This window comes from Dysidea avara, chromosome 2, assembly GCF_963678975.1.
Source record: "Dysidea avara chromosome 2, odDysAvar1.4, whole genome shotgun sequence".
Lineage (NCBI taxonomy): Eukaryota > Metazoa > Porifera > Demospongiae > Dictyoceratida > Dysideidae > Dysidea > Dysidea avara.
The window spans coordinates 33,301,367-33,327,354 of NC_089273.1; the positions used below are offsets into that span (position 1 = coordinate 33,301,367).

Consider the following 25,988-nt stretch of genomic DNA (forward strand, 5'->3'; position numbering starts at 1 on the left):
AAGCTGTAGTGAAGTTGGAGTTGTACTCGGCACGTAGGTTATTAGATCAATTCACCATATGGTGGTTGTGATGGTTAGAGGGTTAAACACACAGCCAAGAATTTCAAAACATGGAAATGCAACTTGCTGTTGTTCATTGTTTCATAACAAGTAAGCCATTGTAGTTACAGTGTTCATTTAACCTTCTCCAAGTAGCCCAGTGAACAGAGTTTTGATCAATGTGTAGTTTTAGTTTATAAGAATTGAGTACCCCCACCTACGTAACATCACCATGCATGCCCATATTGTGTAAACATGCATTCCACAAAAGTTATTTACAGGTTAAGAGTTAATACCTTGTAGATATATTGAAGACATTAATTTCTTATTGATCTGTATGAATACTGTGCGTATAACTGGTGCTTAGCCTGAAAGTTAAAATGAGTTAAAATATGCAAATCAGAGAATTACGCCTTATTGATAAGATATTTCATGATAACTTTTGTAATATGCAGCATCTAGACTAAGCAAAATCCCAGTATTTGATTTATATTTTGATGTATACCTGTGTTTTGACTGCATACTTGCTTGTGTGCTCAATATACATAAAAAGAAAAACTGTTTTCTTATCAGAATGCATGCTCTTAGTTATACTGTCCTCTCCCTCCAATATTTCTTTATTACATGCCAGTTTCATGAGTGATAAAGTTTTTTCCTGAAGATTGACTTATGTATGTACGTATGTAGAGTCATGATTAAAAGATTTAAATAGATGCGTACATATTGTTATTGTTAAATTAGCTCACTTTTATGTTTATTTTATTAGCAACTGAAGACGATTCTCAATCTTTGGTTAGTTCAGCAGCTACATTTAAATCACTACAAAAAAGTGCTGGTAAGAAAACGCACAGTTTTTAACAGTCTCTCTTTAATATTCACAAGTACACAAAACAAAATGGAATTTTCAACTAGAGTAGGGACCATAGCACATTAATAAAAAGCACCTAAACAAGCCGGAATAGTGCATGATATTAAATCACAGTAAAACAATAAGAAGTGTTATATCCCTACTGTGCATTTCCGTTATGGTATCTTGAGCACATTAGGGATGTAACATTTCTTATTGTTTTACTGTGATTTAATATCGTGCACTACTCCAACTTGTTTCAGTACTTTTTATTGATATGCTATGGTCCCTACTCTAGTTGAAAATTCCAAATTTTTTGTGTACTTGTTTGTTAACTTTTTTTGTAAATAATAATTATTACGACTATGCATTACCTTCGTTGTCAGCTATGTTCAACCCTTTACACAGCATTATGAATCAAGAACTATTCGAAAAGCACCTCTGCAATCCACGCATACCGCATCAAAAGAAAGAAATGGTGCCGTGCGCCTCAGCTATCAATTATTGTCTGAAAAGTGAAGTGTCCATTACGCTTCGTTGTTGGCTATGTTTAACACGTTACACAGCAGTACGAATCAAGAAATGTTCAAAAAGCACCTCTGCAGCCAAAGTAGCCACTATGAAAAATACGGATGATTTCCATTATGGAGAGAAGCATTACGTGCTACTACCAAATCGACACCTTTCGCTGTCAGCAAAGATGAATGAAATGCAAAGAAGGACACTGTTGAGTCCATGAAGAATGCATTGTACGTACTACGGTATGCAAAAAGGTAGCTTGAGGCCGAAGCAACATCACACAGTGAAAAATCAAGCTCGTAGCCTTAGCCTTACGAGTTACACTTGTCTTAAGGCATGAGTCAGTCAGTCAGTCAGTAGTCACTAGAAAATTCCATTTAATAAATTTTTTTTAAATTCTTGAGCAACTTGTTCAGGTCAATCTGAAAGCTTGTTTAGGCTTAGTTTACCTAACCAATACTGCCTCATCATAGTCAGGGAAAATTGAGGCTGTTTTTTTGGTGATGTTTTTTCATGGGCCATGCTCATTTCTTTGTGGTTCTATATCTCGCCACATATGTGGTCCCTATTATACAGTACTATCATACTGTAACTATACAGTACTGTTGTACTGTATGATATGATATTAATATTTTCATTGTTGACAGACGTGGATGATTCACTGCTTGAAGTATTTCAGCCGTTTTCAGAAGCTAGCGATAACAGTAGTGCTGTGTCAGAGATAATCCCTTACAATGGTATGGTAACACTGTGTGTGAATGATACGTAATTATTTACATTAGTACAGAAATAAGTAGTCAAGTACTCAATAATAATTTCGGTATATGAAAGACGAAATACTACTTGTCAATGAGTAATAGTTTATTAAATGATGTCACCCGTAATATTATTTGTGACCTGCTGAGTGAAAACCCAATTTGCTTACATTATTCTCAAAGTTATTTTACAACTTCTTTGTTTTCTAGAGAGCAAAATCAATTAGCTGTTAAAACCTTCAGTCTTATCTGCTGAGTGCTTTTGGAGTGATAGTAAGAAGAACAAAACAATTGATTTGTACAGTACCTATATTATACGGAAAATAAATTACAGGTGCTCTTTTAATAAATTTTAAGTCATGAGAAATAAACTTAATGGATATTCACCAGATGTCTGATGGTCTAGAACTGCAGCAGTTGGAGTATACATGTAATAGTTGTAACACTGGCATGAGGGCTTTGCCTGATATGTATGCCTGACTGCCCAAGGGCCACAAATCCCAAAATACCCCGTGTTACAACTAATATCAGGCTGATAGCCTGTACAGGGCAATCAATTACCCAAGCCAATACAAGTACAGAAACTGGATGTATTATATATATATGTATACCTAAAAATTTTGATTGTGGGTCAGCAGCTAGTACATTCTGGTTATGTTCACTTATGATGAATGGACATATCCTAGAGATATCACAGAAAATTTTGGTTATGCGAGTTTATTGTTTTAATCAGTGCTATTGAATCATTTATGGAATAATTACAGAATTCACTAAAGGTCTAGATAGATAAGTTTGCTTGTAGAGTGGTTATTCCTTGCAGAGTGGTAGCTTCGTAATGGAGACTTGTCCGTCTTCAAAAACATGTGAAAACAATCGGTGAATAAGCTATAGCACTAGTTCTTGTATTGCAGTATGCCAAAAGGCATGTGTCCGGCTGAAGCTACGTCAAACAATGAAAAACTCAAGCCTATAACCTTAGCCGTTATTGAGTTACGCTTGTCAGTCAGTCAGTCAGTCAGTCAGTCAGTCAGTCAGTCAGTCAGTCAGTCAGTCAGTCAGTCAGTCAGTAAGTCACTAGAACTTCCATTTAATAATTTAAAACAAATTCATTCCAATATGTTGAAAGCATTTCAAGTTGATCTGAAGGCTTGTTTGGGCTTAGTTTTACCAAACCAATACTGCTTCATCGCCGTCAAGGAAAAAACAAGGTTGGTTTTTGGGTGATGTTTTTTCATAGGCCACGCCCAAACCTATGTAGTCCCTACTATACAGGATATACTTTCTTCCTTGGAGCATTCATTATGAGTATATGTAACACTTTCACACCTCAAATCAAGGGAGCTGCCTGGGCTACATTTCGTATGAGCCTAGCTAGCCGGACTACATACAAAATGTAGCAGGGCTACAACTGGGCAGTGATTATATAGACGTTGAGACCGAATTCAATTGTGGGGATCAATTAATACTCACGTGATTAGGATGTACGACTTGTATTTTGCCATGAAAACCACTCAGATGGAGAGCGTTTTGTTGTCCTCACCGTCCTACAAGTTGAAAAACGTTGGGGTAAGGTGTGTAACAGGTTTAGTGTAGCTGACAATTAAGCGTAATGGATACTTCACTTTTTCGATAATAATTGGTAGCTTGGGTACACAGCACCATTTCTTTCTTTTGATGCAGTATATGTGGGTTCACCTGTCATAATAATTTTTTATTTTATTAAAAAAGTTTACTAACAAGTACACAAAAATATTGGAATTTTCAGTTTTAGTATTTTTATTGATGTGCTATGATCCCTATATACTGTAATTGAAAATTTCAAATTCTTTTTTGTGTACTTGTAACACTTACACTTAAAGCACCGATTATGTATTGTGCTTGTGTGTACAGGGTGTCTGCTGACGTATGCCGTCATGCTGTATTATTCGTACACACATGGGTGGTACTTTATGTAATTAATAAGAGTTAAAGGAAACTTGCTACACCACCCTTTCTCACAAGCTAGCCATTAAAAGTGTGGAGTAATGTAAAGTAATCTAATTAAAGCTTCATGTGACTATACATTGTGGGTAACTAACTGCTTGGATTGTACAGTAGAAATTAAACCATAACTGCATTACCACTACAAAAATGTTTTAGTATAACAATGAACACCTGCACATGTTATAGTAGGGTAGGTTGGTACATTTAAATCTGTGTAATGAAAATATCAGATATCAGCTTCTTTTCAAGATCAAATATAAGCAAATCCCTAATACTCATAACGTTGGTACTACTAGAACTACCACATGACTTTTAAGATTACAATGTCTGCACGTTTATCTTCAAGGCTAGCGGGCATCACTACAACAAAATTGATTACAATCGGTTAAGGCATCACAGAGTTGCATATGTGTGAAAGTTACATTTGTTCCTCGTGTCAGTATACCCACATTGTGGTGTGCCGACTTCTGGCGCGGCATGACACACTACTGTGTGTCTTTATGTGTTGACAGCCAGTGGAAAGATACTGTCAAGGGTACATAATAATAGAGTAGGGAGAGAGTGCCTAACTTCAGTGGATTCACCAAACTCACTGCGCTCAGACCTTGTGCAATCAACTATAACCATGCACCAAAGGTGACAAATGGCTTGCTCTATGAAGGAGGTTGTAGCACTTCTACTGCTTCAATTAGGAAATATCAACAGTCTTCTGTTCACTTAAAGGTATTGATTTATCACTAGAAGTTTTATGGATTGAAGTACAGTGGAACCTCCCTTATCCAGACCTCTATTATCTGGGCACCTCCATTGTCTGGACAGCCCAAATTGGTCATGTGGCTTGTAGTTTATTGACCATAATGAAGCTTGGTTTAGATAAAAGCACAAGGAGGGAGCCTAAAGATTGTTGTTTACCTGTTTGGTGGCTTGTTTATTCTACTACTAATAACTACCACTTGGTTGCTAGGTGATAATGCATTTTTACAGCCCAGGGGAGTGACCATGAATGCTCTGTAGTGACTTCCCCTTTGCCCACTAAACTGCATAGTACTAACTGATAGCAATAACAACATTACTTGCATTTACGTTTAGTCACTTTAGCTTAAAAGTATGTTATTCTTAGTTACGGACATTTCTGAGATACGGACAGTAGTATGTACCAGACCGCCCGGATAAGAGAGGTTCCACTGTAGGAGGGTTTGAGCACAGTGTGTTTGTATGGATTATATTGAGAGTTAGACACTCTCCTCCCTCTTCTATTATTATGTACTCTTGATACTGTGTACCTTCTCCATGTGAACAGTCCCAACCCAGGATGAATCCAAGGTACTCACTGATGTACATTTGCAACTTATCTAATTGCAATGAGTTATCATTCAACAGCAGCCCTAAGTTCCCACACAAGAACATCGTACCTGAACAGCAACTTTCATATTGCGAGCCAGTTGTGACACCTTACCCACACCATAGAATCTGGCTTGCTGGCATATAATCATTAGTCCAGTATGTACCCTTTGTCATACTACTGAACCTACAACCAACCATATATTGACTGGTTGTTCCATTGTACGTACTTGATGAATGGAGATGTACTTGGCATTGTGGTTCCATTTTGCAGGCTTTTGTTCACAACTTACCACCTTGTTATAAGTTTTATGCTGATCTTCCTGGCTACTAGGTGAATGTTAGTCTCCAAAGCACTATTCCACCTCATATCACATCTACTCTAAGTAGACCTGCATGATTTCATACTAGTTTCCACAGATTCCATTGTACTATTAGAATTCTCTGTGTTTACTAATACTCAACATCCACTTTTTGGCTGCAAGGAACTGTAAAGAAGATTGCTATGGTTCATTACTGCTGGACCTGGATTTTTGGTTGATCATGTGACAGTTGAAGTTGGCTGTCTAGGCCATTTCATGCTAGTGACTATTACAAAACACAATGTATGCCATTTCCTGTTTTTATAAGATATTTACATAACTCTCAGGCTTTAGTATTATTTTTTAAATTGTTTTTTTATTAAGGCTTTACAGCACAAGTGCTGAAGGTCTGTAGGACACTTGGTCCTACAGCCTGTTTAAAGTTGTTATGTTTGAAAAGGTGAAGAAAGGAGAAAAAATCCAATGCAAGGCCTGGGCAGCCTTGAACCTGTAGCCATCCAATTAATGCTCAAACGCTTACAGGAGTGTGACAGGTGGTCAGGATGTTTTCTCCTTGTCAATTTCATGTAGATGTATTCATACAGTAGGAACTCTAGAGAGTGACTTATTATCTCTAAGTACCCCATGTGAAACCAAAGGATATTATTTTATTTATTAAGGCTTTACAGCACAAGTGCTGAAGGTCTGTAGGACACCTGGTCTTACAACCTGTTTAAAGTTGTTACAGATGAGATGTAGTTAACAGAATCAGCTGAAATCTGGTAGAGGGATAGATAAATCATTTTAGAGTGATCTTTCAATGTTTACAAGGAATCAGATTAAAATCCACTGAGCTACACTATGAAAATGAACTAGGTGTAACAAGTGCACAATCGAGATACTCTAATAGTGCAGTCACCAGAACATTCAGCTGCGCAATAAGTCACTCTATTACGTAGAATGTTCAGCTACAATCAAGTCACCATGTAAAGAGTTCAGCTAGCAACATAGGGAATTCAACTACAATCAAGTCACTCTTCAACTACTATCAAAAACAAATAGCCCTGTAGAGAGTTCAGTTACAAACAAGTCACCCTGTAGAGAGGTCAGCTACCCTGTAGAGAGGTCAGCTACAAACAAGTCACCCTGAAGACATTTCAGCAGCAAACAAATTACTCTGTAGGGAGTTCAGCTACATTTCAAGTCACCTCGTAAAGAGCTCAGTAGTGATCAGCTAGAAACATGTCACCGTGTAGAGAGTTCAGCTGGAAACAAGCCACCCATAGAGATACAAGTCACCCTATACAGAATTCAGCTACATTTTGTAGAGTGTTTCAGCTAGAAATAAGCAACCCTGTGGAGAGTTCAGCTACAAACAAAATCTTTCAGTAGAAAGATCAGCTAGACGCGAGTTATCCAGCAAAGAGCTACATTTCACATCATCCTATAGAGACATTAACTAGAAACAAATCACCCTGTAGAGAAATCAGCTGGATCAAGTCACCCAGTAGGATGTTCAACTACATTTTAAGTCACCCTGTAGATAGTGTAGCTAGAAACAAGTCACACTGTGAACAGATCAGCTAGAAACAAGTCACCCTGTAGAGAGTTCAGCTGGAAACAAGTCACCCTGTAGAAAGATTAGCTAAGAACAATTCACCCTGTAGAGATTGGCTAGAAACAAATCATCCTGTAGAGATATCAGCTAAAAACAAGTCATCCTGTAGAGAGATCAGCTAAAAACAAGTCATCCTGTAGAGAGATCAGCTGGAAACAGGAGACAATTCAGCTACATTTCGTAGAGTGTTTCAGCTAGAAATAAGCCACCATGTGGTGAGTTCAACTACCAAATACAAACCATTCACCATGTAGTCAAAGAGTACAGTTACATTATGAGCCTCCCTGTAGAACTACATACACATTTCCCTTTAGAGTATTCAGCTGCAAACAGTTTAACCTGTGTGACTTATTTCTAGGATCAATCAACAATTAAAAATTATTGCCTAAAGTACATGTAGCTAAACAAATCATTATAATCTTCTTCTTCATATTGATCTTCTTTCTAGATCTGTGGTAAGGAAAAAGACAAGTTAAAAGAAATACCTAAAGCTAGCCATAGACTGGCTTTAGGTATAAAATTACAATAAGAAGTGATATCTAATCAAAAACAGCCAAGCTATAAAAAAAGGGTGTAGCCTCCAAAGAAGCCAGGATGTAAAAAAATGTGAAGTCAAAGATGGCGGCCAAGAAGTGGCTGTGATGGTACAGTAGGTCAATGGCAAAAAATTTAATAACAACAATTTAGGTGAATTTGGTGCCGAATCCGAGTGAAACTTGGAGGAGGCAGAACAAATTCACCCGAGTTGTCGTTATTAAATTTGTTTGCCATTAACCTACCTTCACAGCCATTTCCTGGCCGCCACCTTGGATTTACACCCTGGTTTCTTTGGAGGCCGAACCCTATTTTTACAGCTTGGCTGTTTTTGATTAGATTAGATATGTATGTACCTGTGGAGACACCATACCTGTCCAGTCAGCATACTTACATAGTTAGGTTCTTCCCATTATCATGAACCACAGTAGAGATTGCCTGTTTTTTGCCAAAATCCTAATAGAACACACCACCTTAGTAAGCACCCCAACTACAAAACAAGCCTTAGAAGTTAATTTGTAAGAAGTATAGGTCCACTGGAAAATATGAAGTCAAAAGGAACCAATAAAAGTACTTTTTAAAATAACTGAATTGTGCCATTATGTTCATCTTATTATTACTAGGAACAAGTCACATATAACCAAGTACAGTTAACTATGGGGTATGCTAAAGCCATCTGTCAGGCTGAGATGACGTTTAAGGTGGTGATAAAGCAATGATGTGCACAAGAAGTCATAACAAATACACATGACGTAACATGCCACATACTACACAATTTGTGGCAAATTAGGCAGGGCTAATTAGGCGCTACACCATAATAGACTTACTAAATGCAAAAGTAGCAGGTGAGTTGCTAGCAAAAACAACAAGGAGCTGCTGTTACACAGTTCATAGCTCACCTTAGCAACAAATTAACAACGTGAAAACAAGCACCACTAATAGTTATTATTTGTTTCGACTGACCTTACAGCCTGTTATAAGCATGGTATTTTATTTGTAGATATGGCCACGAAACTTCATAGGAATGGTAAAAAATAGTATCTGAATAATTGTACATATCAGTATATCAGTTATTCCTTCTATGGCTTCTTCACTTGATGCGAACAGTGGAAGAAGGCTCTCTTCTGCTTGTAAACGCCATATAATTCAACTTTTAAATTGCTTCCACTTACTGATACATAGAACAATTCTCATGATACAGTGGAACCTCAGTTATCCGGACCCCACTTATCCGGATTCTCGGTTAACCGAACTACAGATATGACTGCTCTATTAGAGTAGCGACTGTTCTATTAGGGTTCTCTATGCTATTTTAAGGTTAATTATACACTGTTTCAGAGATACGGACTTTTCAGACTTATGGACCACACCTGGTCCCAAGGGGTTTGGATAACTGAAGTTCCACTGTAGTATGCTTTCATCGTGTGAAGTATTGGAGCTAAAACGTGAGGTTATCAAGGATAACGCGTCTTCTTTGGTACTGCTGAATTTTTGCTTTTTGAGAGCAGTTCTATGCTTTATACTCTGTATGAATGATAGATTCCGGACCAAACCTGTTAAACCAGTTTACAGATTACATAATGCTTGAAACCATTTCTACATTACTGCACGTGCTTGGATCATAACTCACCCTTAGGTCATAGTGTGCACATAGTTCACAGCAATGTATGCAAATTCTTATATTCCTACATCTGCAGCATACATGTTAACTTCAATTTATTGTGATACAATAAATTACATTTTTTTCTCAAGGTTAATTGGCCATCTAGCTAAGGTTTGTCATAGTCTGCATCGAAAGCCTATAGTAGTAAGAAAGGTGATGTGATTAATCCTTAAACGCGCACGCGGATTTACAAAATATTGCACTGAAATCGCAAGGGCCATTTAAGTGGCCCTCCATATTTGGCACAGAGGTGCACGCGCTAGGATTACGTGATCGTGAAACGGTTTAGTGCAACGGAAAGCCACGTTTCTGGGCTTAATTCGAGCTCAAAAACTTTGTGCTGTGATTAACGATAAGCGAGATATGGATGAAAATACTGTTGTAGATCAACTTTTCTATAGTGACACCGACGATGACTGGAACAACTCGGACGAAGAGGACTCTTTTGTCCATGGAGAAGACTCTTTTGTCCTTGATAGGCTTACCAGGGAACAAGACGGTAAAATGACGGACAGATGAATCGGTCCTATCACTTCGCCTGCCATTGTAGATGATCATGGCGATGTGGAAGAAAATGATCATGAGGAAGAGTTCAGCAACGACGAAGAAGACATCGAGGAAGAAACAAACAATGATTATGAAGGTATAATGCTTTTCACATGTTTTATAACTTGAGTCCTGCTTCTTCTAATAGCTGATGTGAGATATTGTGAAGGTCATGATGAGTCAAGCCATCCTGGACCATCTGAGCTACATAGTGGAGTGAGTGACGGTGGGATGGGTAGCCTGGAAACTGAATACCCCTGTAGTGGTTCTCCTGTGGCTTACCATGTGGCTTACCATGGCTCTCCTGTTAGTTCTTCCCTGCGCTCTCGTTCTTCTCCACATGCTCCATTTTCACCTAGTGATAGAGGCAGGGACTACTCACCATCTCCATCTGATCCTTTGTCTGGTAGAAATAGAGGGAGGGGTAGAGGTAGAGGAAGGGGTAGGGGAACTGTGTCTCCAATGGATCTTGTGCCTAGTCGAGGTAGGAGGAAAGGTACTGGTAGGGGTAGAGGTACCGGTAGGGGCAATAGAAGGAAACTTTTATGTCAACATAGCTCACGCCAGCATGGAGGACGTCAATCACAGGCTCTTCCACCTCAATCGCCTGCGTGGCTTGAGGAACGCCATTTCATAGAGAACCTTGGGACTGACGGTGACTGTGCAGTGTGTTCTGACCAGAAGACACATAGAAAACGTACTAAGTATGGCTGCGTAAATTGTGGAATAGTTCATTTGTGCCTTGAAAATTGTTTTAAGATATACCACACCAAGGAAAACTATAAATAAATAAGGGGTGTATGCTATTTACTGTGTCTTAGACTTTTTACAGGTTCAGCCGATGTATATAGTTTAGATGTGTTGACAGTATTATCTGTTTAGTTATGTACAGAGCTGTTTGTAATTCAGTTTTTTCCACGATTGTGGTTTTTTTTCTCTGAAATCACTTGGATCGGTGGTTTCTAAATGAGGCAAACCCTTTACTGAGTAAAGATCCCAGCTCTTTAGTGTATATATTTCATCTACATTTTATGTTTGAAAAGTTTTTCAAATTCTAATGCTAATAATAATACTTTATGTTTGATGAACAGTGCATGATAAAATGGATTGCTATTGGCATTTGATTGACCAGTCACCAGAATACGTCTTGGCAGCACGTTGAAATGCCACAGTGATTGTGTTGGAGTTCTTTGTTACATGCCTACAGGGTAAAAATAATTATGTGAATACGACTTTTTTTTTTCAATTCACAACTACCTGAGAGTTGTAGCAATGTCAATGGAATTTCACCACCTTGTATCAAGGGTACAACTCTTTCTCGACACCAAGTATTGAGGTGAATGGACAGAGGAGCTGCCTACCATGATGATTATTTCCAAATGATGCGCGTATTGCTGTGGATAAATGGAGAAGTATCATATGTGGCATGATATAGGACCAAAATTTTAACTACATTAATATTTTCTGTGTAAACAAGGTAAACATGGTTACATAAATCTATATGATTATGATTTGTGCACTAACTTTTGTACACTACCTTTGTTTACCCCTGTAGAAGAACGTTTTGTACAACTGGGTAAACATGGTAAACAATAATATGGGTGAACATAAGTAAACTTGGTAAACACATGAATACTCATAGGTAAACATGGGTATACACAAGTAAACATGGGTATACATATGGGTAAACACAGGTAAACATGGATACACACAGGTAAACATGGATACACACAGGTAAACATGGGTAAACACAGGTAAACATGGATACACACGGGTAAACATGGGTAAAACATGAGTATACACTTGGGTAAGCAAGGGTAAATAAACACAGGTATGCAACAGGTATTATAAACAAGGCTAAGGCTAACCATGAGTGAGCAGTGTTTACCATAACATTTTCTACACCTTGTCCTATATCATGCCATACCTCAATCTTAGATCTATTATGAAACACTACCCTTGTTTATAATGAGATGATCATTAGTTAGTTAAGATTAGTTATTTTTTGGTAACTGTAGACTTAATATTTACCAGTAGGCCTACATTCCAAGGCTTTTTATGGTTTGGGTAGTTACAAGGTGATGTTTAGGTGTGTGTTCTATTAGGATTATAGGAAAACAGAAGCAATCTAGGTTTCATGGCTCACAATAAACTTCTTACTATATTATAGATTTAAAATTATCCACACTGTGAGTTGAATAGAATGCTGCAACTAGTGTAAAATTTATATTTAGTACATTTTTGCTTGGGTAAATATTTCTTAGTAGTAATTGTAGAGTTACTATGTTAGCATAATTAATTATTGCGACAATGCCAAACCTTAGGGTTAAAGACTAGCTAAGCACAGTAAACGGTGTAAACAATCAGCGATAAATGATTATTGGCTAATATAGGCTAACCCCTAAGTTTTTATTAACATACACATAAAATACTACATTGCAATATACATAAGCACAAAGCTACATGGAATACACACTGTCATAATGAGCCAGTGGTCCTCTTTTACTTGCTGCTTTTACCAAGCCCAGTAGCAATCCCGGCAGTCTGGGGCCCAAATGGAACTCAGGCCAACAAGAAAATGGTTGTGGCTCTACTACTCAGAGGTGTTAAATACCTGTGCTGTTCATTTTAGCCTTGAATGGCCCATGACCTGATGTAACCACTCCATATATTTTATAAGCAAGCTAATAAGCCTAGAGCAATTTGGTTTTGCATGGGAGGTACAGTTTAACATTGCAGCTATACATTTGTCAGGATGAAAGGAGAATCCAGTAATATCACAGAAATTCTATTTAGCACACATCTGTTCCATTTTAGCATGCTTCAGTGACAATCACTCAAGCTGTGTCTTCAAACAGGTTTATTGCTACACCTGTTCGGCACTGCTGCTGTGACACCATTGAACATGCCACGCCAACAACTCATCAATTTCCTTGTCAACACTATTATCTTGCTTATTTATAACCATGATTTTTTCCATACTATGAAAAGTCACTTCACAGTACGCTGAAATGCTTTTAACTAACAAGTTTGAGTAACCATAAAACTATATATAATTAAGACATGTACATATATCTATCACTCTAAGATACCCTGCAAAATTAAAAACATGACATTTTGTAAAGCTACAATCGATTCCAGACCCAAACATTTAATTCTTACTAATTATTATACAGTATAGAACAAAAGAAACAAACCTTAAGTCATCACAGTGCGCTCATGTGTTTAAAAGACCACATTGTGGGGGCCAAGTGTTACGTATGTCAACTGTTGGACACAAAGAATCCAGGGTTTGCAACAATGAGAGAATTATAACAATACAGCTTTGTACTGTAATGCATAGTTCATATATACATGTTTTTAGTGATGTTGTTGAAAATGCTTGCACTGAGTGAGCATGTATACACTACAGTGCATGCACTGTACATCAGATGATTAAGTATTAGAGCCTGAAGGCCATGCATGGTAAAATCACTCTTTTGTGACATTGCATTAATAAAGCAACAACTATCTCAATTTTCATCACAAACTGATCGAGTCTTATTATGGCTGTGATTCTTTGTATGTTTTCATACATACTTCATTATGGTTATTCTGTGAATTGTGCATATACCTGCACCTGACACTACAATAAAATGTGTATTTGTGCACATGTGGTATGCTCTAAATGTGTTGTACATAGCATGCACTCCTGTGGTGTATGTGATGTGTAGGAGATGATAGTTCACATTTGCTAACTAATGGGCAAATGTGAACTATCATCTCCTACACATCACATACACCACAGGAGTGCATGCTATGTACAACACATTTAGAGTGTACCACATATGCACAAATACACGTTTTATTGTAGTGTGAGCTCAATGTGAAGCAACCCCCCATTATGACAACACTGATGACTACACCCATGTAAAAGGTCAAGGATTAAAATGTCACTTTTATTCCTCCATATAAAAGTGGACCTGGTGCTAACTAGTGGGGAGATAATAACAACAGTCTTTCACCCTACTTTAAGCAGTTTTACTCCCTCTTTTAATACATAAAATTAAAGGGTGTAATCAATTAAAATAAGTGAAAGGAAATAATTTAAAATAGAGTAGGAACACCAATAAAAAGTACTGAGAAACAAATATCCCAACTCAGCTACATAAATTGAAATGCACAGTTCAGTTTTACAGAGCACCATCTATTATAAGTATTTATGAATGTTAATACCATACAATAAGGTTGTTTATTTGGGATCATGGAGGTTTGCTCCTCTTCACAAAAAAATATTGACCAGAAATCAGCCTCACAAGTTAGTCAGGGAATATTGTTAAAATCTGGGAATAAATTCCTTACCAAGAAAGGTTTCCATCAATGTGTTTGTAAAGATCTCTACTAACATAATATTATATGAAAAAGTTTAAACTCAACTCCTGTGGGGAATCTGTGACAGCTGCTGGAACATGGGCTACTCAAAACCATATCAGGGAAAATTGAAGTCTAATTTTGCCTTGTGTGGAGTTAAAATATGAATTGTTCATGTTTCTGAATATTTACCATGTGTTTACCCATGTTTATTTATGTTTACCTGTATTTATCCGTGTTTACCCGTGTTTATCCAAGTTTACATGACCCATGCTCACCCGTGTTCACCTGTGTTTACCCGTGTCTACTCATGTTTACCCGTGTTCACCAATGTTTACCCGTGTTTATCCATGTTTACCCATGTTTATCCATGTTTACCTGTGTTTACCCGTATTTACTCATGTTTACCTGTGTTTATCCATGTGTTTACCCCTGTTTACTCATGTTTACCCATGTTCACCTGTGTTTATCCATGTTTACCTGTGTTTACTCATGTTTACCTGTGTTTATCCATGTCTACCTGTGTCTACCCATGTTTACCCATGTTTACTCATGTTCACCTGTGTTTACCCGTGTTTACTCATGTTTGCCCATGTTCACCTGTGTTTACCTGTGTTTAGCCATGTTTATTCATGTTTAGCCATGTTTATTCATGTTTACCCGTGTTTTCCAGTGTTTACCCATGTTTACCCGTGTTTACCAGTGTTTACCTGTGTTTACCAGTGTTTATCCATGTTTACCTGTGTTTATCCATGTTTACTGTGTCTACCCATGTTTACCTGTGTTTACTCATGTTTACCCGTGTTCACCTGTGTTTACCCATGTTTACCGATGTTTACTCGCGTTTGCTCATGTTTACCTGTGTTTACCCGTGTTTATCCATGTTTATCTGTGTTTACTCGTGTTTACTCATGTTTACCTGTGTCTACCCATGTTTACCTGTGTTTACCCATGTTTATCTGTGTTTACTCATGTTTACCCGTGTTCACCTGTGTTTACCTGTGTTTACCCATGTTTACCTTTGTTTACCCGTGTTTTCCAGTGTTTACCCATGTTTACCTTTGTTTACCCGTGTTTATCCATGTTTACCTGTGTTTACCCATGTTTATCCATGTTTACCCGTATTTACTCATGTTTACCTGTGTTTACCCATGTTTACTTATGTTTACCCATGTTTACTTATGTTCATCCAAATTTACTCTTGTTTACCATGTTTACCCAGTTCTACAAAACGTTCTTCTACTCCTTGTCCTATATCATGCCATATCTCAGAAGTATTATTGATAAAAACATAATAATAATATTGGATAAACCCCAGGTTATCCACTGTCTGTGTACCAAGTTACAAGTTGATACATCAAGGATTTTCACAGATACAGTCGTGTAAAGACGTGCGGTTACTTCGCACAATTGTGTGAATACCACAAGTTTTTTCTAAAATTCATAAATACCTGAGGGTTGCAGCTATGTCAATGGAATTTCACCACCTTGTATCAAGGGTACAACTCTTTCTCGACACCAAGTATTGAGGCGAATCGCCAACGGAGCCACCTACCATGACGGTTATTTCCAAATTATGCGCATATTATTTCGGATAAATAGAGAAGCATTAATGATAAACAATTGATAGTCACGATGGGTAAACCCCAGGGTATCCACCATCTGTGTACCAAGTTTCAAGTTGATACGTCGAGGATTGTCAGAGATACAGCCTTGTAAAGACGCGCGATAATTTTTGCGAAAGTAAGCATAAACTTTCGTGCATTTTCGGTGTAATAGATAATAGGGCCATTATAATGGCCTTTGCGCGTTTAAGGGTTAAGGCTTCCAAATTGAAAAGCAAGCACAATGGTATCAACTTAGTAGAGGCTGATGACATGGGTGACTCAAGTGACAGTGGTATATAGTACTAGTGACCTCCATTACATTTTTAAACCAGGCACATGCCCACTGCAGCCAGCCTTCAGCCGACTGTGGGCATGCACCTGGTTTACTGAAATTGTTTTCGTAAAAGTGTGTGTGTGTGTTGTGTGTGTACCTACCTGTCTATATATCTACCTATCTACCTATGTTTGTCTGTACGCACCCATGTGAGCACAATCATTAAATAATATTAAAAGCAGCTTTTACGTAAGACATAAAAGCAAAATGAAGTCTGTATTAAACTTCTGCACAGGTGAACTTTGCTCAGAGGTGGTTTCTTTTTGGCAGACTGAAATACTGGTGTGGCAACTTTCCTCAGACTTTGTAAACTACCTTTCCTTTGAGGTTTTCAGGCATTTAACAACTGAAAAACAACAGTGCAGGCCTTGTACATTACCAGGAATAGCCTATCACTTCGAGTTGAAAGGGGGTGTATCCCTTACATATGCAAATGAAAATGAAGAGCAGCTTTGAGGCTTTGTCGAGAGAATTTGTGGGAAAAAACACAATAGCCAAACTATAAAACAGTTTAGAAGATACTTCTGTGTGTAATATGTTGGTAAAGGCGTTTTGTTTAACAGGCGCTTCCTTAGCAGTGCATAGCAACGTAATTGAACGAAGTACAAGAATTTCATGAAATACAAAATACAATAATTAGTTAATAATATTATTGCACAACCCAAAACTACCCTTTTGTAAAATAGTAACACATAGTTGGTTAATTCATAGTAGCATATACTATCTATGGTTAATCCCATGCAGATACGCTATTGTAGCTGCATGGCGCCTGGTTTTTAGAAGTAGCACACCAACTTGTTTAATTGGGCAATCAGTCACAAGAGAAATTTCTAGTTGTTGTTCATATTAATGGGATGCCAATTAGTCCTGTTTTAGTTGACTAAAATTAAAACTAAAAGTGGTCTTTTACTTTTAGTTATCTGAAACCAAAACTAAAGTTTTCATGATTTTCAAATAACTAATAAAAGTGCCTCAATTTTTACATTGAAACCTGTACTTAAACTAAAAAGATTACTTAATGTTTACAAATAGCTGAAACTAAAACTAAAAGTACTTACCACAAATACAACTACATGTAACTAAGCAGTATGTATAGGTGTAGTTTTCAAAGCCTATATTATGCACTATCAGTTAACTAGAATACTTTGATACTTTGTAAATCTCAGTATTAATATAATATTTAATAGATAAACATCAAAATAATTTGACAATTACATGTGCAATATAGTTACAAGTACTGCACAAACGAATGCTCTGAAATTCGAATGTTTGTTCGTTTGGGAGCATTCGAATACAAATTCATAACATTATTTTGAATCTTTATGTGGGCGCCCAATGTATATAATTAAGTCACGTGCAGCTGAAATAGTACAGGACACAACATACGCAAGGTGTCAAGTTGTTAACATGTACTTCACTATTGTTTACACTTAGTTAACAGCTTGTTGTCTATAGTCAGGTGCATGTTAAGCCAAAAACGCTACAAGCGATGGCTAGAGCGCCAGGTGTGAGGTTGATTACAGCGATAAAACTACTACTTCGCTACTGTTTACACTCACTTTACTGTCTATCTAATCCAAAACAGCCAAGCTGTAAAAAAGTGTGGGGCCCTCAAAAAGGCTATAGTGAAAAAAGATGTGAAATCCAAGGTGGCGGCCAAGAAATGGTTGTGATGGTAGGTTAATGGTAAAAATTTTAATAACAGCAATTCATGTGAATTTGGTGCTGCTTGGTCTTCGCACAAAATTCACCTGAATTGTTATTATTAAAATTTTTACCATTAACCTACCATCACAGTCATTTCTTGGCCGCCACCTTGGATTTCACATCTTTTTTCACCATAGCCTTTCTGAGGGCCGCACTCTTTTTTTACAGCTTGGCTGTTTTGGATTAGATTTCACTTCTTTTTGTATTTGTATACCCCAAATAGGCCGGCTTTAGGGCTTTTTTAACCTATCTTTTTTTCTTTATCACAGGAAGAAGAAAAAGATGAAGAAAATTTTAAATACTTTAACTAATTCAGATTTTATCAGTAAATGTACAAATTATATAGCTATATAATCCATACATTTATTACATGTCAATTATTCCCTATACAGATAACTGGTTTGCAGCTGATCTCTCTATTGGGTGACTTGAAATGTAGCTGAACTCTACAGGGTGATTTGTTAGTAGTTGAACTCTCTACAGGATTCCCTCTACAGGGTGACTTGTTTCTAGCTGCAGGGTTATCCGTTTGTAGTTGAACTCTCTACGGGTTGATTTTTTTGTAACTGAACTCTCTACAGAGTGATTTTGGTTGTAGCTGAACTCTCTACAAAGTGATCTGTTTCTTACTGATCTCTCTAAAGGGTTACTTTGTCCCTAAAGGATGATTTGTTTTTGTAGCTGAACTCACTACAGGGTGATCCTTCCAGCTGATCTCTCTACTGGATGACTTGTTTGTAGCTGAGCTACATGTATCTGCAGGGTGATTTGTTTGTAGCTGAACTCTCTACAAGGTGATCCTTCTAGCTGATCTCTCTACAGGATGACTTGTTCTAGCTGAACTCTCTACAGGGTGATTTGTTTGTAGCTGAACTCTCTACAAGGTAACTTCTTCTAGCTGATCTTTCTACAGGGCGATTAGTTTGTAGCTGAATTCTCTACAGGGTGATTTGTTTGCAGCTGAACTCTCTACATGGTAGTTTCTTTGTAGCTGAACTCTCTACAATGTGACTTCTTCTAGCTGAACTCTCTACAGGTGATTTGTTTGCAGCTGAACTCTCTACATGGTGGTTTCTTTGTAGCTGAACTCTCTACAAGGTGACTTCTTCTAGCTGAACTCTCTACAGGTGATTTGTTTCTAGCTGAACTCTCTACAAAGTGATCCTTCTAGCTGATCTCTGTACAGGATGACTTGTTTCTAGCTGAGCTCTCTACAGGGTGGTTTGTTTGTAACTGAACTCTCTACAAGGTAACTTCTTCTAGTTGATCTTCCTACAGGGTAATTTGTTTGCAGCTGATCTCTCTACATGATAGTTTCTTTCTAGCTGAACTCTCTACAATGTGACTTCTTCTAGCTGAAGTCTCTACAGGGTGATTTGTTTGCTGCTTAACTGTCTACATGATGGTTTCTTTGTAGCTGAACTCTCTACAAGGTACCTTCTTCTAGCTGATCTTTCTACAGGGTGAATTGTTTGTAGCTAAACTCTCTACAGGGTGATCTGTTCGTAGCTGAACTCTCTACAAGGTGACTTCTTCTAGCTGAACTCTCTACGGGGTGATCTTTTCGTAGCTGAATTCTCTACAGGGTGATTTTTTTTGCAGCTGAACTCTCTACATGATGGTTTCTTTGTAGCTGAGCTCTCTCCAAGGTGACTTCTTCTAGCTGATCCCTCTACAGGGTCATTTGTTTGCAGCTGAACTCTCTACATGGTGGTTTATTTGCAACTGAACTCTCTACAAGGTGACTTCTTCTAGCTGATCTCTCTACAGGGTGATTTGTTTGTAGCTAAACTCTCTACAGGATGACTTGTATCTAGCTGAACTCTCTGCAGGGTGATTTGTTTGTAGCTGAATTCTCTACAGGATGACTTGTATCTAGCTGAATTCTCTACAAGGTGACTTGTTTCTAGCTGATCTCTCTATAGGGTGACTTGTTTCTAGTTGAACTCTCTACTGGTGATTTGTTTGCAGCTGAACTCTCTACATGATGGTTTCTTTGTAGCTGAACTCTCTACAAGGTACCTTCTTCTAGCTGATCTTTCTACTGGGTGAATTATTTATAGCTAAACTCTCTACAGGGTGATCTGTTTGTAGCTGAACTCTCTACAGGGTGATTTGTTTGCAGCTGAACTCTCTACATGATGGTTTCTTTGTAGCTGAACTCTCTACAAGGTGACTTCTTCTAGCTGATACAGGGTGACTTGTTTATAGGTGAACTCTCTACAGGGTGACTTGCCTGTAGCTGAATTGTCTATCAGATTAACTGTTTGTAGCTGAATTCCCTACAGGATAACTTGCAATGTAATATAATTCTATAATGGAGTAAGTTATAAACGTAGCTGAATGCTCTATTAGGGTGAATGTTCTATTAGAGTATCTTGATCTCGCATTTGCTACACGTAGTTGCCTTTCGAATCATAACTCAGTGGTTTGTAATCCGATTCTTCTGTACTACTGCAAGGACTTCGTATGATGATTATTCCAGCTACATACTGATTTTCAGCTCATTGCTGTAAGCGATTTGCCTGGTAGACGTGAAAACTAATAGTTTTTTTTATTCATAAAAATCGATTGCATAATTTTTATACAGGTTGGGCTTTGTGTCATATCTCCATGGTCTTTATCTCGATTCCTTTCAAACCACAAAAAGGCACTCCTACGATGGTTACGCCATCTACATATCAATTTTCAGCTCAATCTTCAAAGGGGTTTACCCTGTAGGCGTGACAGACCTTCAACTTTATTGTACGCACATAATTGGTCATAGCTCCGTGAATGTTTTTTTTTTTTTTTTTTTTTTTTTTTTTTTTTACAAATTAATGACATAAGATAAAACAGTACATAATAAACAAAAACAAATTATCTTACATATGGGCCTCAGCGACCTGCACAGCAATCGGTGCCTCAGCAATGGGACAGCGCAAACTGGACCTGGCACCGCGAATGCACATAATTGCAGACCTCAACAAAGAGAAGCTCAATTTACACCTCAGCCATCCCATCACTATTCCATAGGAAAGACTGTGCTTTGCACTCAAAAGGTTGGCCAATCTCTTATAAAACTGAGTAGCAGCATCACCCATTCCACCAGTAGTAGTAAAATTAAGGGAGTAAATGAGGCATTCTCTACTTCATGAACCCGTTGTTGGTATTCACGTCTCTTTTCCTTGTCATGACGTCGGTATGCAGAGTGTAGGGGTTGATTTGAGGGTACACTAGGGTTAAAAATTCTGACATCAAAGTATGATCTCTCAAATCGTCCTCCCCAAAAACCATTAGCTGCAATGTCAAGCCTTGCGTTATCATCACGATTAGCTGTTTTGTATTGAAGGGTCTCACCAGAAAGAGGCTGAAGGTGGGGTTCAGTGACAACATTGTTACAGACCTCGGAAAGTAAATTGGCAGTTATATCACGCACTTCATTATGTCTCAGAGAAGGAAACCCACCCTTTGGGCAAGACAGAGCATGTTCTATGGTAAAAGAGTGACCACAGGCACAGGAAGTAGGGCAGGCAGATGGTAGCCAATGATAGCGAAGCGCAATTGCATCACGAAAAGCAGTTTTATGAAGCACAAAATTATGCGACTTCAATGGAAGACAAGAGAGCCAATTCGATGCACCCTTCTCCTGAGCCAACATGACTGAGGAACGCATGCTAGGAGGAAGTTCATCGAACAAATGATTGGCAGATTGAAGTTGCTCTTGATGGCTCCTAGAGTGAAACTTGGATCGCAACTGAACCTGTACATCAAGACAGTCACCTAGTTGATGTACCTGAGAGATAATCAAGCCAACAAGACCAGCATTTACTTCTACAGAGCAGGAACGCTGCTGTGACACAACAATCGAAGGATCAAACACACCAAGGCCTCCTAGCCGCACAGGCAAGGCAAATAGCTTTCTCTCAACATCACCAGGGACAGTTCGACCCAATAGACTAGGAAGGAAAACAGATTTAACAAAATGTTCAAGAGGAAGGAAAAGGTCTGTAGAACAAGAAGAAACACGAAAAAAATAGTTCCATCGGAAAGAGAGACCATGACAAAAAGCAGCAAAGGAAGCATGAGGTTGTGTTTCGGCAAAGAGGCTCAAGGTCTTAAGATCATTAATCCAGCCATCCACTTTACGTCTCAAAAATAGCTGTTCAAAGGCAGGAGTGCCAATTACACCTCCCAGATAACGGTGTCCTTCAGCAGTAACCTGAATGTCACAGTCTCCAAAAATTGTTCTAGCATCAGTTAAAACAGTTTCCTTGACTATCAAGATAGTTTTAGTAGCATTTGGAAAATAGCCATAACGGGGCCCTATGGAAGATAACAAGTCCCACCACTGCTTAAGCTTGGAAACCTTGCCACCAGCAGCAGAGTCATCAGTATACCAGCACTGCTTTACTAGACCAGTAAGACGAGAAATCAAGGGCAAAGTACCGATAGTGTACATAGCCATAGCGAGAGGATCACCCTGGGTAGTCCCTTCACTAGAAAAGATGGTACGACCTCCAGTAAACAAAAAAGCATCAGTACGATAAGTGTTAATTAAAATGGGAGCAAGAGAAGGGTAGAGGACCTCAACGTTTCGGAGTGTTACTTGACGATTTAACTCATTGAAGGCATTCTTAGCATCAACAAGGAGAACACCATCAACCTCAGGCAAGTCAAATATTTGTTTCATTGCATGGACAGCAGCTTCACAACCACCCATTTGACCAGCACATAATTGAGAGGATCCTGCAGCCTGCTGTAAATCATGCCCTATAATTCTCATCACAGCCTTTCCAATAATTCTTCGCAAAACTTCACCCACACCAATAGGGCGAACGCCAGGACGCTTGTCAAGAGGAATTAGGCGACAAGCACAGTAAGCAGATAAATATTTTGAATTAACATAAGAGGTGGAAATACGATGGGCAAAAGCAGAAACAGCTGCACACAAGTCATTAGAAGCATCACCAAATGCTGTACAAAGATGTCTCCAAGCATGAGCATTAAGACCAGAAGGGCCTGCAGAGCCACTTATCTGCATGACCACTGATTTAATTAAAGCAGCATCTAAGCCATCAAATAGAACTGGATGAAACGATTGAGAGGAGTCAACGGGATCAAGTATAGCATCAGGGTCTGCAGCACGACCATGAGGATGTTTTTCATGCAATACATCAAACACAGTTTTGGGAGAACCATCAGACAAGGAACCCACTACATGATCCAAGTTAAGAGGGCCACAGTCGCAAGAAGGAGACAGACAGCGAAGAGCAGCATTAACACGGCCCTGAGTCATAAGGTGGGAAAACCTGGAAGAATGAGTTTGATCATCACAGGAAGGACGATAGCGAGGTGAAGCAGATAGGTGTTTCTGTATGACAATCCCTTCATTAAATAAAGCTAAAAAATCACCGTTAAGCCAAAGATCAAGTCGTCTCTGAAGGCAAGAGCGAACTACTCGAAAACTGAGTTTGGACTCGTTGTGGGGTTTCTGTAAAAGCAAGTTGGGCATTAACATGGCAGCCTTTAAGGCAAATGGCTCTAGAGCTGACTGTTTACTAAAGGAATGCAGCAATGATGCAAGTTCAGATACAAAGGATTTACCCAAGTTACCTGATGGCACGGTAAACAGGTTTGGTTTCCAATGGACAACTTGAAAGTATAGTTGGTCGAGTAATTCAAGCACAGCAGGGCTTGGTGAGCCACGCCACTCAAAAGTAGTAAGAGTTGACAAGTTAAAGGAAGGAAGGTTTCGCACATCTGAACTGGTTGCACAAGTGGGGCAAATAAATGGTCCATTATCAACATCAAGTATTCTACCTTCAGCAGTAGTGATTCCGACACAATGGCCATGATACCACTGGCAGCAGTTCTCACTGTGGCCATCACACTTAATCATAAACCCATCAGTACCAAAAGGCCGCCCACAAGAGCACCACACACGGTCAGGGTCATCATCGTCAACATCGACGTCTTTATTAGACAGATCAACTGGTTGTTTTCGACGGCTCTTCTTACGCCGTCCAGGCATTCCAATAAGTGCGCATCAAAGGATCAGAACTCAAGAAGCAGAGCGAGAGAATAACACGGTAACAAATGGTAAACTCAACCTACTTAGCGCCGTGCCCAGAGCCAGGAAGCGAATACCAGGACCGAAGATCACTCGAATAATCAAGAGGAGTTTCTTGGAGCTACCAGTACCAACCTGAACATGCATTAATCCGTGAATGTACCAACCTGAACCAACCAGTACCAGTACCAACCAGTACCAGTACCAACCTGAACCAACCAGTACCAGTACAGAGCTACCAGTACCAACCTGAACATGCATTAATCCGTGAATGTTTCTCGGATTCCTACCAAAAGTGGTACTGAGATCTGCCTTAAGGAGCCCTTTAAGTGTGCCAAATTTCAGCCCAATCCGAGCACGCATTCATGTTTTATGGTGGATCTTCTGAAGTGAAGATGAAGAAGAAGAAAACGAAGAATTTAAACGAAATTTTGTTCGCTCGTATCTCGGAAATTGCTGGAGCGAGTTTCTTCAAATTTGGTACGTATGTAGACTCCCCTAACTGGCCGGCACTTCTCTTGCAAATTTGGTTCCAATCGGATAAGGGATCATAGAGCTACATAGGTGTGAAAATTGCATTTTCTTGTTAATATACTCACGGTGTGGTGCGCCGGCTTCTTGGGCCGCACGACAAACTACCGTGTGTCTTGATATTTATTACAGAACTCTCTGCATGGTGGTTTCTTTATAACTTAATACTCTACAAGGTGACTTCTTCTTGCTGATCTCTCAACAGGGTGATTTGTTTGTAGCTGAACCATCTACAAGGTAACTCTTCTTCTAGCTGATCTCTCTACAGGGTTAGCTGAAATATCTACAAGGTAACTTCTTCTAGCTGATCTCTCTACAGGGTGATTTGTTTGCAGCTGAACTATCTACAAGGTAACTCTTCTTCTAGCTGATCTCTCTACAGGGTTAGCTGAAATATCTACAAGGTAACTTCTTCTAGCTGATCTCTCTACAGGGTGATTTGTTTGTAGCTGAACTTTCTACAAGGAAACTTCTTCTAACTGATCTCTGTGCAGGGTGAATTGTTTGTAGCTGAACTGTATACAAAGTAACTTTCTCTAACTGATCTCTCTACAGGGTGATTTGTTTGTAGCTGAATTCTATACAGGTGATTTGTTTGCAGCTGAGCTCTTTACAGAATGGTTTCTTTGTAGCTGAACTCTCTACAAGGTAACTTCTTCTAACTGATCTTCCTACTGGGTGATTTGTTTTTAGCTGAATTTTCTACAGGGTGACTTGTTTGCAGCTAAACTCTCTACATGGTGGTTTCTTTGTAGCTGAAATCTCTACAAGGTGAATTAATCTAGCTGATCTTTCTACAGGGTGATTTGTTTGTAGCTGAACTCGCTACAAGGAAACTGCATCTAACTGATCTCTGTATACAGGGTGAATTGTTTGTAGCTGAACTGTCTACAAGGTAACTTCTTCTAGCTGATCTCTCTACAGGGTGATTTGTTTGTAGCTGATCGCTCTAAAGGTTGATTTCTTTGTAGCTGAACTCTCTGCAAAGTGTTTTGTTTGTAGTTGATCTCTCTACAGGGTGATTGTCTGTAGCTGACCTCTCTTCAGGCTGATTTGCTTGTAGCTGAACTCCTTACATTGTGTCTAGTTTCGGGCTGATCTCTCTACAGGGTGATTTGTTTGTAGCTGATCTCTCTATAAGTTGATTTGTGTGTAGCTGATCTCTGCAGGTTGATTTGTTTGTAGCCGATCTCTCTACAAGGTAATTTGTTTGTAGCTGATCTCTCTGGAGGTTGATTTGTTTTAGCTGAATTCTCTACA

General features: G+C 38.7%; 2 protein-coding genes across 4 annotated transcripts in view; one reads left to right on the plus strand and one right to left on the minus strand.

Annotated features, from left to right (window-relative positions):
* The window catches only part of LOC136247105 (NACHT, LRR and PYD domains-containing protein 14-like), a 207,570-nt gene that overhangs the window by 43,580 nt on the left and 138,002 nt on the right, over positions 1–25,988 (minus strand). The window lies entirely within an intron of this gene.
* The window catches only part of LOC136247106 (uncharacterized), a 144,696-nt gene that overhangs the window by 36,313 nt on the left and 82,395 nt on the right, over positions 1–25,988 (plus strand). Inside the window, exons 6-7 of the mRNA XM_066038730.1 lie at positions 806–874; positions 2,053–2,142. Of these exons, the coding sequence (XP_065894802.1) occupies positions 806–874; positions 2,053–2,142 (159 nt within the window). The remainder of the gene's footprint in view (positions 1–805; positions 875–2,052; positions 2,143–25,988) is intronic.